This window comes from Hemicordylus capensis, chromosome 4 (genome assembly GCF_027244095.1).
Source record: "Hemicordylus capensis ecotype Gifberg chromosome 4, rHemCap1.1.pri, whole genome shotgun sequence".
In the NCBI taxonomy this organism is placed as follows: Eukaryota; Metazoa; Chordata; class Lepidosauria; order Squamata; family Cordylidae; genus Hemicordylus; species Hemicordylus capensis.
The window spans coordinates 150,849,497-150,864,008 of NC_069660.1; the positions used below are offsets into that span (position 1 = coordinate 150,849,497).

The 14,512-nt window shown below is 45.2% G+C and overlaps 1 protein-coding gene across 6 annotated transcripts in view; it reads left to right on the plus strand.

Annotated features, from left to right (window-relative positions):
- Window positions 1-14,512, plus strand: part of LOC128324291 (uncharacterized) — a 49,928-nt gene that overhangs the window by 16,700 nt on the left and 18,716 nt on the right. For all 6 annotated transcript variants that reach the window (XM_053248667.1, XM_053248668.1, XM_053248666.1 and 3 more), the window contains 9 exons: window positions 391-509; window positions 1,016-1,165; window positions 2,928-3,070; window positions 3,751-3,850; window positions 5,514-5,647; window positions 7,397-7,522; window positions 7,653-7,770; window positions 12,471-12,605; window positions 13,856-14,029. In XM_053248667.1, the coding sequence (XP_053104642.1) occupies window positions 391-509; window positions 1,016-1,165; window positions 2,928-3,070; window positions 3,751-3,850; window positions 5,514-5,647; window positions 7,397-7,522; window positions 7,653-7,770; window positions 12,471-12,605; window positions 13,856-14,029 (1,199 nt within the window). The remainder of the gene's footprint in view (window positions 1-390; window positions 510-1,015; window positions 1,166-2,927; window positions 3,071-3,750; window positions 3,851-5,513; window positions 5,648-7,396; window positions 7,523-7,652; window positions 7,771-12,470; window positions 12,606-13,855; window positions 14,030-14,512) is intronic.

Consider the following 14,512-nt stretch of genomic DNA (forward strand, 5'->3'; position numbering starts at 1 on the left):
CATTCCTGTGTACCAGGCTGCTTTGGAGAGCACAGGAGCAGAACTGTCCTCTTGGCAGCTCAAGCCAAAAGGCACGCTGTAAACAGAACCGCATTCTGTTTGGTGACAAACATGTGGGCCTGAAAAGACAGTAAATGGATTCCAGGTTCTGCTGTGACTCCATCTCTGGCCTGATCGCTCCAGGCTCTGTGTCAGATCGCTGCCAGGCTTTGCATGCTGGGTCCACCTAGGAGGGCAATCGTGTGTGAATCCAAAGCAGACCGCTCTGCTTCCTCCACCCAGAGATGGTCAAGCAATGGCAGGACTGAGGGAGGGAGGTTGCTAGGAAGTGGTGCTGTCCAACCTAGGATGGAATGAGTGAGCTCCCATCCCTATTCCTTTCCATTGCAGAGAGGCTGATGTATACACCTTGGGGCAAGGACATGGTAAAACGAGCTCTCTCTGTCCTGGGACCAACTACTGAACCCAACCCTTCTTTCTTCAGTGGCAACTGCTACAACCTTGCAATGGTGAGTTATCATCATATGAGTCAGAGGGCTTCTTGAATCCGTTTGAGTGTGTCTCTGAGTCCCACATCCTCCTTAAATGCCACCACACTCTCTTTTTCTGAGGACAGGGACAGTCCAAGAGGCTGTCTGAGAGCTACAGCACCTTTGAAACTGTGATGTGCTATCTCTTGGAAGCAAGAATGGCCATGTTGGGTCAGACCCTTCTGTGAATGGGACTTGACAAAACCATACATGTTGAAATGGAAATAATATACCTGTAGTTCAATTGTATGTGTATCATATGTTTCGCACATTAGCATGGCTTGGTACTTATAGCATGTTGTATTCATAGTATTGTGTATTAGATCCCTTTGTTCTGTATTAATATAAAACAGTCCTGGTATTCCAAGAGAGTCTCTTCCTTTGTTCCATTGCTTCCTTTGCTCTTTTAGACAGTCTTCCAGCCTGCCCACATGGGCAAAGGGCAGACAATGCATGCTATTCACAGGTGTTGTGTTTTGTTTCAGGTCTTCAGTGCATTCCTCTCCTCTGAGCAGCTCCTGGAGGTCATGCACTTCTTGGGAGGGGATCTGACCACTGAAGGCTCATTTGACCTCGCAAACATATTCCACCTGCTGCGCGAGTTCATAAAGCAGTTCAGCAGCAAGTCGATGTGGGTAAGGAGCTGTGAGGAGCCCCCAGGGAAGGACGTTAAGTCAGTCTTATGCCACTGGGTTGCATGAACCTGATCCTCTGCATGTGTGATGGCATTCGACTTGGTCTTCTAAAGTGTTAACTGATTTGGATACCTCAGAGGTGGTATCCACAAATCATGTTCATAAAACTAGGTACAAATACATCTGTAAAACAGGAATGACAATGCTACAAAAACTAAGGAACACAGATCAGGATTTATAGTCTCCCTTCAGACCAAATCAATGGGACCCGCAACAAAATGTTGCATTCCCTAAAATTAATGTCCACCTCCAGGAGTGGGGCTCAAGCAGGCTTATCTACACCCCTCCACATACCAAGTTTTCTGTCCTTTTCTCCCCATCGTCAACATTTTGTGGTTCTTGGTGACTACTGAGCACATTCAGGCGTCACTGGGCTGTTTTTGTTTTTCCTTTGTTTTATTTTACTTACTTTCTTACTTTGGTTGGTTGCTTGGTTTCCATACAGCCCTTCCAAAAAATGGCTCAGGGCAGTTTCCATTAAAATAAAACTAAAATCAATTAAGTATTAAAATAAAAAACTGTAAAAACAACAACATAAAACCATTATTAAAACAGTTTTAAAACCCCAGAAAACCAGGCCAAACCTTTATGGTTTAAAAACAGTTAAAAAAAACCCTAGAAGGCCAGGCCAAACAGATAGGTCTTAAGGGCTCTCCTGAAGGCCAGTAATTAACTCAGATTACAGATTTCTGTTGGGAATGCATTCCACAGCCCAGGAGCAGCTACAGAGAAGGTCTGCCTCTGAGTTGCCACCCGAAGTGTTGATGGTAACTGAAGACGGACCTCCTCAGATGACCTTAACGTGCGGTGGGGATCATGCAGAAGCAGGCGCTCTCTCAGATATCTTTACAAATGTATCTACTCATGCAGACCTTGGGAGTCCTCCAAAGATGAAGAATCCCCAACCTTATATGTTGGGTAGCCCTGTTCTGCTTCCCAATCTATAGGCGCTCAACCATTTGAGTTCACTATTAGAACAGGTTATTTGCAAGTATCCTATTGCCTCCCCTACTTGGACTCCCCTGAGAAACATAATTTAATAGTGGCCCTCACCAATTTTGTAAATGTGGGCATGTTACCTTTGAAATAAGCTTTAGAAGAGGCCAGCTTCACTAGCCTTATTTTGTCCCACAGTTTTAGATGCCATCCTTTCTTAGATCTGTCTGCAGCTTTTAATACCTGGGGATTTAGTCCCAGCGGAGCACAGGGATGGGGACACATTCACACACAATATTTCATATTGAATATGCTAATAACCAAGAGAATAGTGTTTCCCAGTCATCAAGTGAGATCTCTTGGTTCCGTCATGTCGATCTCTAGGTGACTTAGGTTAGATTGGTTCAACCTCAGCGGTAATGTAGCTGTCCTGCATGTCTAAGTTCCTGCACTGTGTCTGGCATTCACAGTTCCCCATGTGAATGGATCATGTGTGCCCCCATCCTCTGTAACATTACACAGGTTGCAAGGTGTACAACTGGTTCATGCCAGTCCCTACTGAGGAAGCAGCACAGGCATCCGAGTGCTTGTGCTCTTCCCGCATTACTAGCTGCTCACACAAACAAGAGGATGATCCAGAAAACTCTTGGTAGTGAAGTAGAGAAGTTTGTGATGCCTTTGTATCCACGCTGCCTAGGACAGTGAAAGCCCTTGAGCCAGCCTTGCTTCCTAGTGCCTTATGCATAACCCTGTTCTTACCTGACAGTTGGAGGAACTTCTGGACCAATTGTTCATCCGGTTAAAGGACAGAGTCCCACATGGACAAGACGTAGCCTTGCTAGCCTTCCCCATCTTGGCAGTAGATCATCTTGAGGAGGTGGTGCTATACCTCCTCAAACACCCTTTCAGGTATGGAGCATGCTGGAGCTTGTACTAATTTGGGTGACCCCCTTGGGGATCTGTGGGGCTTCCCCAAAGAGCATCTTTCCCCCTGCTGCTGATGCAACCCAGGGTGTGCTTCCCAGCAGATGCATCAGTTGTGCCCCTTTGTCCTCCCTGCTGGCCTGGCCTACAGTACATGGAAACTGGGGGCAGTCCAGGGCTGGGGTGGCGATATGGGACTCACAGGCTGGGCTGGGTCCCTGGGAGAGTCTTGCCTGGCCCCTGGCAGCCCTTCCAAACTTTTCAAACCGCTTTGAGAACTTTTGTTGAAGAGCAGACTATGTGAATAGTAGTGATCAAGGTATGGTTAAGCATTTGGCCCCAGTGTCACGTAAAGAACATATATTTTCTTTCCTATTGGTAAGAAATACAGATATTTTTACTGCACTGTAGCTTTTACAACTCTGTTTTTCGTTGTGAACTAGTAGGGATATGATAGATACACGTGTGTGTAATGCCCTGCTTAATAGCATGTGCTCCACAAATGTGAATCTTGCACCGCAAAGATATGGAGTGTGGTAACCTGGTAGAGGGTCAGCGCATGAGCCTGGACGACTGTCTGGAGAAGAAAGTGCTCCCCCCAGTGTAGAAGCTGAACATGCCTGGTCTGTGGGGTTTGACTGCTTCTCCTGTCTTTCCATTTGCAGCAAGTGCCAGGAGTACTGGCAGGCAATATTCAATGCTGCTGACCACAGCCAGATACTTGTTGAGGTGGCAAAATGGATGCCGGAGTGCAGCAGAGTTGCGGTAAGGAAGTGGAAACCGCCTTCGGGTCCCCTGCTCCTCATCTGCGTAACCCGAGCTGCATGTATCCTGCCATTTCACAAGCAGAGAGAAGCTACATGCTTGCAGGCGGAAGATTAAAAGTCCCCTCCCTGGCAGCATCTCCCAGATCGGACTGAGAGAGACTCCTGCCTGCAAGCCTCGAGAAGCCACTGCCAGTCTGTGTAGACCAGACTGAGCAGTATTATATACAGTACATATAATACTGTGTCAGGCAGCTTCCTGTGTTCCACAGAAATTGGCAAGATTCACACAACAAAAAAGCCACCCTGAAAAAATGTCAGCTTTCATTTAAAAAAACAAAAGGGCGAATTATTGTTCCTTGCGAGTGGGATGCTGTGAGTATGGAAGGGAGGAATCTGAGGTGATTTCATATGCAGGGAGAACAGAGTGGAGTTAGTGGGCCAAGTTGTTGCCTTTTTGCCTTGGCCAAGGTAGTTGACAAGAGAAAAACACAGGAGCAAACCTGTTTCAAAGATCTGAAAGGCAAGTTTCCTCAGACCCTTGATGGCCTCCTTTCAAAGAGCGGATTTATTTGTATTTTTATACTGCCCTGCATCCTAAGACCCCAGGGTTAACAACAAGATAAAAACAACAGTAAAATTTCGATGAAAACAACCTATAGAGAGAGCAAACACAGTTGCAATTTAAGAAGAGAGGAGGCAGCATCTCATTGGACAAAGGTCTGAAAAAAGAGTGGTCTTCAATTTTTCCTTAAAGGCTGGGAGAGAGGGAACTAATGACAAGCACTCACTGGCCCAGGATTCTCCATGCTGCTTCTGCTCTTGACCCGGACCACTGACAGTAACATGTTAGTGGCTCTCAGGTGGAGAAGTGACACTACCAAGAGGCAAAATGAGGCGGCCTCCCCATGTGACAGATTTTGAAGAGTGGCTGTGTGAGAACTGCAGACCCCTCTGACCCACTGGGTCCAGTTCTCTCTGGTGAATTCTGTACAACTCGCAGTGAGATGAAGGGGGAAATGTGATAAAGACCATTACTTTGTTCTCACACACCCATTCATGTCCCTGGGGCCTGGGAGAGGAACTTTCCAATGGCCCGTGGCCCGTGTGAATTAATGGGAAGAGGGCCATCTGGATTGTCTACCTCAGTCAGAAAAAGGCCTTGGCCAACCCTTTCCCTGTTGGAGAGGAGAGCTGGTCTTGTGGTAGCAAGCATGACTTGTCCTCTTAGCTAAACAGGTCCGCCCTGGTTGCATGTGAATGGGAGACTAGAAGTGTGAGCACTGTAAGCTATTATTCCCCTCATGGGATGGAGCTGCTCGGGGAAGAGCAGAAGGTTTCAAATTCCCTCCCTGGCTTCTCCAAGATAGGGCTGAGAGAGATTCCTGCCTGCAACCTTGGAGAAGCCACTGCCAGTCTGTGAAGACAATACTGAGCTCGATAGACCAATGGTCTGACTCAGTATATGGCAGTTTCCTATGAAATCCAACTTGTGGGCAGGAAAGAGCAAAGGAGCCCTCAGAAGCTGGTTGCAGAGAGAGGCTTCCCTTGCTTTAGGAAGACTGGTAGTCCATCCTTGCAGAGTCTCATTCTCCAGTGCATGATGGCATTTTGGTCCAAGAAGACGCAAAAGTACATTTCCTCTCTTTTCCCCTTTCTTTTAGACTCGTGCAGTCCGGGTCCTTAACTTATTCCTTAAGTCTAATGACAAGCAAGCCATGAAGGAGAGGTTTCCACACCTCTTACTTGCTCTGCTGCAACATATCTATGCACGGCTGGAGGAGAATCTGGGTGTGATGTGAGTAGTACGTTCAGGGCAGAATTCCTCCTCCTTTCAGCCACACGTGCTCCCCTTGTAGTTGCCAGCTGTGCCTGAGCCCTAGCAACAAGAAGGATCAGCTCTTGGGGTCTCCTTGTGGTCACTAGGTGGTTTGTTTTTTTCTCTACAGAGGACTTTTAGGAGCATCTGGGGAAAGTTATGATAACTGGCAGTTTGAACAGACATATATGGGGGAACAAATAACGATACCTAGAGTTAAAGGTTAGTCTAGTCGTCCAAGTTAGTCCCCTAAGCCAAAGTGTGAGGGGAATAAATCGTTTCCCTTTGGCCTTGAGACCCTACTCATGACAAAATGAGGGCACAGGATGCTTGCTGCTTTGGGGGCCAGGTAGAAATGTCTCCATGGGAGGATTCTTGATCTGGTGCACAGGTGTAGATCTTTCTCCCTTAGGGATCACTGCAAGTGGCCGTCCTTCCCAGCAATCTTGGTTTTAGCAAGGTGCTGAAGAAAAGGGGCCTGTACCAGAATGCGGACAACAGCTCTCTCCTCCAGTGCGTTCTCCACAGCGTGGATGGGATAACTTCTCAGGCCTTGGGGCTCAGTTAGCACCCCAACTTGTTTTACTTTGTAATATGTAATTTAACAAAAATAATAATAATTAAAAATACATATTTAAAAGGGGAAACAAGGCAGCACCTCCGTGGACATCCTCTCAGCTCCCCAAGAAAATATTTGGCTGTTTTTATCGTTTCATTCTAGCTCAGTATTGTCAGTGACACTCCAGGGCCTCAAGAAAGGGGCTGTCTCACAGTCCTGCCAACCTTTTAACGGTGGACACCAGAGGCTGAAGCTGGGCCATAACGCATGCAAAGAATGTGCTCTGCCACAGAGCTAGAACACCCTCCCCCAAAGGGCCCAGCCTCTCTTTCCTCCAGAACATGGGCTTCTTTGGGAACTGAACCCAGGCCAGCCTTCTCCATCCAAACAAAATACCATACCTCTAGATCAGGCCTGCTCAACTTAGGCCCTCCAGATGTTTTTGGACTACAACTCCCACAATTCCCAGCCACAGTGGCCAGTAGCAAGGAATTATGGGAGTTGTAGGGCAACATCTGCAGAAGGGCCAGAGTTGAGCAGCCGTGCTCTAGATCAAGACTAGGTTGAACAGACATCTCTGATCCTCTACTGCTCAAACGATAAGGTTTTGCAACACTGGGGTTCCCCAAAAGAGATACTACAAGTAGTACCCCTAGGGTACTTCTGCCTCCCCATGCTGCAGATGCATGATTTGTTCCCCAGCGGACACGTCCTCACTGACATGCTTTTAAGTAATTATGGTATTGTATTTATTAAAAACACAATTCATGTTTTTATGTATATATGTGCGCACACACTTAAATGTTAGTTATGAGTCAGGCTCTCCACTGTCTCTCCAATGGGACAAGTTTACTTATCCTTGTTTTACTTATTGAAGTTTACTTGTCCTGTTAATTTCAGTGAAAATACTCATGGCTAACTTAGTCTGAATGTAAGACAGTGAGCGGAGTAGACTCTCTCATGACTGTAATATTGACTTGTGTACACAAGACGCACTCACAATCTCTATGTGGTACCTGAGCTGTAGGTTTGCAACAGAAGGCATACATTTGTTAGGCCAGAGGTTCCCAACCTTTTTAAACAGAAGGGGTCCTTTCAGTGGCACTCCTGTACCTCTGAGTGTGTAGCTCTGATCTCTCCTGGTAATGCTGGCCTTGCCTTGCTTCTAGAGAGAGCCTGGAAACTCTGTACCTCCTCCTTAGAACTGTTGGCATAGAGGAGGAGAGTCTGGGGGAATACCTGGAGTACTTTGGCAGGCCAGAAGGCTTCAGCTACGGACTGTCCATTTTGGTGAGGTAAGACAAAGAACACTGTGGTTTCCCAACGGGGAGAGATGAGCGGGACCTAGGAGTGCAAGAGCTTCTCTTGTGCTGCTGACACTTGTGCCTTTTCCCCTCATTCATGAGCTCTGGTTTCACACTGCAGCATACTCATCGCTAAAGGTTCCTGGTCAACCCCAGCTTTGGCACATTATATTGGAGCTCTTTTTGAAGGCAAACAAAAAACTCGCCTGCTTGAAATAGCACTGGACATCTACCTTGAGGTGAGAGGGACTGAAGTTTTAGGGAATGTATTGACAGATAAAACTAAACAGACTAAGTTTGGGTGGTATAAAATATGTAAGATAAATAAATAAAGGATACCTATGACTGCTTTTTGGAGATGCTGACTATGAGGGTTAATGTAGAAATACTCCCTCTAGGGGTCAGTAAAAAAACATCCCCAGGAATTTCAGGCTCTGGAGAGAAGCTAGCGGGGGAGAGGGGTAGCCTGAAAGAAGCAAATGAGCCCACAGGATAACCATCTGTCTGACTTCTGTTGCCCACATGGTACCTCTGCACAACTAGCTGTGTGAATGAAGAGCTTGTCTGCATGGCCAGTCATTTTTTGTATCACAGCTACTGTGGTAACTCAAGATGCTGAAGCATAGCTGGCCTCCATTTAGGCAGGTACTTATTTAAGACATACTGAGGGAACAGAGAGTTGGATCTGGATCCAAGAGACTAGGCTGAAGTCTCCTGAGCCTAGTCTCCTTCAAGTCTCCTGAACCACCTTTTAGGCAGAGTAAGGCCATGGCTTAAGGCAGCAAATTCTGGGTGCCACAAGATGCATGCTGTGTGACTATGAGGGAGGACACTTGGTTTTGCCACTTGGACAGCCTTTTTTGTAATAATGTGGCTCATATGGACATGTGTTGAGAGTGAATGGGGAAGTAGCCAGAACCTCTGAAGTCCTTACTTTGGTTATCTGGAAAGAGATATTTGCAAGGTGTCTCAGGGCATACAGTATCTCCACTTTGAACCTCTATCAATTATACCCTACTAATTAATCCCTGCTAACTTGGCAAAAGAGGCACCTTTTAAGGTGGTGATTATCTTTATTTAGCAGGGGGAGAGTAACTGGCCCTATCCACCTCCAGCACAGTACCTCCAGTGACAGTTGCTGGTGTCTATCTTAGGTTTCTTTTTAGATTGTGAGCCCTTTGGGGACAGGGATCGATCTTATTTATTTATTATCACTCTGTGTGAACTGAAATAATAATAATAATAGTAATGGCACAACCTTGGCGTGGTTGTGGGGCTTGTGTGCTCTGAGGAAGGTGAGAGCTATGCCAGAGGTCCAACCATACTGGACAGGTGTCGCCAGAGGAGCCAGACAAAGAGTGCCTCTCCCATCAACAATATGGTGAGACGTAACTTTAATAAATCTATACCGGATCGGTCGTCGCCCGGGTCAACAAGGACCCCGCCAGGTGCTATAGTCCCTGGACATCTGGTGGCAAGTGGGCAACAGGACTCAGGATCTTCAGTTGAGCAACCAGGGCTGAAGATAGCAAAGTTACTGGAAGAAACGTCGCTTAACTGAAAAAAAAATACGAAAAATGCCAACAAGGAAATGTTGATCTGCTATTACAAGTCTAGTCCAACTAGAAGAGGTTATTTAAAAAGAATGTACCAAATTTGGAAAGAGAAGCATCCAGATACAGAAATAACAGAACAAAGGCTAGCAGACCAGAGAAGATTCATAAGAAATAAAGTATTCACAGGAGTTGAGCTGGAAGAACTGCAAAGAGCAACACAGGATCAAGATATGGAAGAAGAATTACCACCAACTGAAGCAGTTGCTCAGGCGCAGGTGGAGCTGGTGTTGGAAATAGAGGATACCACTGTTGCTGAACTGTTTCAAAATCAAAACCAGGCAACCTCCCCTTTGCCTTCACCTCAAAAACCTGAATGCCAGAAAAGCAACAAAAACTAAAGCAAAAAAATAACTGAGCACATGAACCAAACAACCACCAGGGTTCAATTTCCAGCTCTAAAAACAGTTGCCAAAAAACAACTTGCTCAGGTATTAAAAGATGTCAATGCTGCACTTGCAGAAATAACAACCAATAATTTGCAAGAAACAAACCAACTAATGTACAGTGCAGCAACAATAACAACAACACAAGAGCTCGGATATAAGATCAATGGACCTGTAAAAAAAGAAAGCAGTACATCACCTAAATGGAAGATTAGACTAGAAAATAAAATCTCCAGGCTTAGATCAGATGCTAGTAAATTGAAAGATATGAAAGACAAGAAGCTGAAGAATGAAAACACCAAACAGTATCTGATCCAAAAATACCACCTAGATTCAAGGAAAATTAGAGAAGTCCTGGAAATAATAAAGCAGCAAATAACAGCATTGTCAAAGATTAGCAGATATGAAGCCAGCAGTACACAACACAGGCAGAATCTCCAATTCCAGTCGAATCAGAGACGTTTCTACCAAAGCATAGAAGGAGAAACTGCAAGAAACATAGAAACACCAAATAAAGAAGAAACAGTGCATTTCTGGGGAAAATTATGGGACAATCCAACAGATTATAATAAAAAAGTAGGCTGGATGAAAGAGGTCAAAAAATGTAACCAACAAATGCAAGATCTAATAATAACACGAGAATTAATAAGTGAAAGAGCAAAGAAAATAAAAAATTGGACTGCGCCAGGCGACGATGAACTGCATGGCTTTTGGCTTAAACACCTAACAAGCCTTCATAAACTATCAAAACAGTTCAATCACATTTTGCAAGGAGGTGATATTGAACAATGGCTAACAACTGGGAAAACTCATCTCATCATGAAAGACCCAGCAAAAAGTGCAGTTCCAAGTAATTATAGACCGATAACCTGTCTGCCAACCATGTTCAAATTATTAACTGGAATAATAGCAGATGAAGTGATGCAACACTTATTAACTAACAGACAGCTTCCAGTTGAACAGAAAGGAAATTGCCCGAACACCAGAGGCACAAAAGACCAGCTGCTGATTGACAAAATGATTTTAGAAAATTGCAAGAGAAGAAAAACAAATCTAAGTGTTGCATGGATTGCCTACAAGAAAGCCTTCGATTCATTGCCTCACACATGGATACTAAAGTGTTTGGAAACAACTGGTGTCAGCAAAAACATTCAGATATTTATTTAAAAAGCAATGAGCATGTGGAGTACACAGTTAACAATCAATGGCGAGACACTTGGACAGGTTAGCATTAGAAGAGGCATTTTCCAAGGGGACTCACTATTTCCTCTGTTGTTTGTAATCGCCATGACCCCACTTTCACAAATACTAAACAAAACAGGCCTTGGATACCAAACATCTAAAACATCCAGTAAAATCAACCATCTGCTGTACATGGACTATCTGAAGTTGTATGGAAAGTCCCAGTCAGAAATCGAATCACTGCTAAGCACTGTCTGTATATTCAGTAGCGATATAGCAATGGAGTTTGGACTAGACAAGTGTGCTGCATTAATAATGAACAGAGGGAAAACAACAAAAACAGAAGGAATAGAACTGCCCAATGGAAGCAAGATCAAGAACCTGGAAGAGAAAGAACATTACAAATACTTGGGCATTTTCCAGTCTGATAACATCGCACACACTGAAGTTAAAAGAGAAATGGGAAGTGAATACATCAGGAGAGTTAGAAAAATCCTCAAGTCCAAACTCAATGGCGGGAACACAATACAAGCCATAAACACCTGGACTATACCTGTTATCAGATACACTGCAGGAATAATAGACTGGACCCAGGCAGAGCTAGAGACGCTGGATCGTAAGACCAGGAAAATCATTACCATCAATCATTCTCTGCACCCCCGCAGTGATGTCGATAGGCTATACCTCCCTCGCAGCTCAGGTGGAAGAGGAATGCTGCAAGTCCATCAAACAGTAGAGGAGGAGAAAAGAGGCCTTGAAGAATATATAAGGGACAGTGAGGAACATGCACTTCAAATGGTCAATAATGCAAAACTATTCAACACCAATGAAAGAAAGCAGGCCTACAAGAAAGAACAAGTCAAGAACCGAGCAGAAAAATGGAAAAATAACCCCCTGCGTGGTCAATATTTGCACAATATAAGTGGAAAATCAGACATCACCAAGACCTGGCAATGGCTTAAGAATGGCAACTTGAAGAAAGAAACAGAGGGTCTAATACTGGCTGCACAAGAACAGGCACTAAGAACAAATGCCATAAGAGCAAAAGTCGAAAAATCCACAACAAACAGCAAGTGCCGCCTTTGTAAGAAGCAGATGAAACAGTGGACCACCTAATCAGCTGTTGTCAAAAGATCACACAGACTGACTACAAACAAAGGCATGACAAGGTAGCAGGGATGATACACTGGAACATCTGCAAAAAATACAAGCTACCTGTAGCCAAAAATTGGTGGGACCATAAAATTGAAAACGTTGTAGAAAATGAAGATGTAAAAATATTATGGGACTTAATTAAAATATTATGGAACAACAGCAACAACATTGACAATAAAATTCTGGCATCCCAGGTCCTTGGGAAGGACTCGATGTCTGGATAAAACAAACCAGTCAATAACACCTGTCTGACTGTGTAAACAAATAACAAATAATAATAATTAATAATAATATAAACTAATGTAACCGGCATGGTTTCTTCCCACAACTGTTCAGGACTAAAGTTTGGCTAGGGTGTTGTAAAGGTTAGCAATCTCTGTCCTGCTTTGCAGAAATAGTTTCCAGGCTTCCTAGAGGCAGAGGGAAAACTGCTTCAACAATGTAGCTATAGTGTGGTATAACTATGCCCTATGAAACTTTGTATGGTGTACCAGACTGGAACCCTCTCTTTGCAAAGTGCGCAGCAGAGAAGAACAGATTGTACTTAATCTTCCTCTCTACCACCTAGTCACTTGTGGGTTTTGTCTTCTTTGGGCTCTTCAGCTGTTCATAAACCAGCACATCGTGGAGGCCAACCAGGAGACGGTGGATTTCATCTTCAACTGTCTTGGCCATGACAACGCTCAAGTACGGAAGCTAAGCCTCCAGGGGATCGCTCTTCTGCTCAATTCAGAAGTGGTAAGTGAGACCCAGAGAACTAGAGCAGGTGCCGGGGGGGTGGGTGGGTGGGGAGAGACTGAGCAACCCTGACCCCGGAGAGATGTAGGGAAATCAGTCCGGAGGATAAAGTAGTTCATTGAGGAACTACTGCGTGGAGCTTTTGCACCAGCAGAGATTCTACAGGCAGAGACTGTCGAGTATTGATAGAAGTTGGCTGCTCTGCCCCTTCATGGATCTCAGCTGGGTCCTGATCCATGGCAAGTACAAGTAATTGCCTCTTCCTCCCAAGTGGGAATGTGGGAACAGAGGCTTCAGGAAGCTTCACAGATGATTCATCACTGGTTGAGGGCTTCTAACCTGGCCTTGTTGCTGCTATTCCTGAGGTCCCAGGGGGTGGTGACTGGAGATCTGGAACTGGGGCAAGGCTCCAGTTGAGGATCATTTGATCCCTTGACATCTCAACCCCAGTGAGCGGGGTGTCACCAAAGGAAGGCAGACTCCTGCTGTCCCTCAGGACCTGTTGACTCTTTGGGATCTCCAGTCTAAGGAGTTAACAGCAAGGTCCTGATCCATGTCCTCTCCAGCGCGGGGCTTATCAGGGTCTGGGTATGGTTGAGTTCTAACACATCCAAAGAGGGAAAGCACACACAGGTTCACTTAGGTGGCGCTGCATTTCTCAACCCTGGTGCACATTAATGATGCTTCCAGCATAATGCTTTCCTGTAGCTGTGAAGGCCGTTGGTAGGAATGCTCTAGAAGGGAGGCAGTGGGAGATTGACACACTTGATACTGCAGTTTCCTCCATTTACTTGTTTGGCAGTCAGGAGCAATATTTCTTTTGGACCAGCTGTTTTGATAACCTCAGTGGCCATGTGTATCCAACATCATCTGGCAAGAAGCTGTATGTTTGGTGGAAGAGGGTTGGTGGTGATACCATTGAAACCTTAAGGGCCACAGTTCAGTAAAGCCCCAGGTTCAAGTCCTGCTGTCTCCAGTTCAAAGAAATGGACGTACTGTAGCTCTACTGGAAAAGAATCAAAGCTTGGAGAGGAACTGCCAGTCAGTAGACAGTACTAGGCTAGACAGACAGACAAACATGTCACTCAGTAGAAGGCAGCTTCATTCTATTTACTTACATTGTGGGAGACACTGTGGGAACATCACCCTCAGCAAAGGATCTGTAGCCATTTCTAGCGGCTGTCGAGGTGTGGAAACTGATAAACTGCTGGATCTCAAGAGTTCTTAACGGAGCCATCTCTTTTGACTAGGACCCTTGGACTATATCGGTGGCTCTCTTAAGCTCACTGGGAATGGCATGCAAGCCAGATGTCATTCCCGAGCTAATGATGCTGGTGGAAATTGCCCTCCACAGTGTCAGTGGAGAGAGAGGAGAGGCCTATATGAGGAAGCTGGCATCCGTCTACTGTGGCTACATTGCCCACGTGAGTATTTTGCGTTTGCAAGGCAGCCAAATGTGTGCAAGCCCCTCTTCCCTGGTTCCTGGCAGTTGTGTGTGTGGTCTTTCTTCAGACTATTGATTTAAATCCCTGTCCCATTTGTCTCACCATAGGCCCTCAAGGCAACTAGCTAAGAAGAAGAACACTCAGTCATGGAACCATTTAAACGTGTTTCCAGAATTACTGCTAAAATCCATTCCATAACATTGGCCAACACTTACCAATGAGAAAATGATAGAAATTATAAAACAAAATCCAGCTCAGAAGTCCTGGGAAAAAGTAGCAAGTGGCCTGAGCATTCCTGATGCAATTCTACTCCAGCAGGTCTAGTCTTCTAAGCTGTCTGGATGGCAGAGTGTCAGGGGGACCCACATGTTAGCTGCTCTCAGTTGCTTGAATGAAAATCAGGGCATTAGTTAAGCCAGTGCATAACCAATCCAACCAGCAGGCCCCAAACGCTTGGTGGAA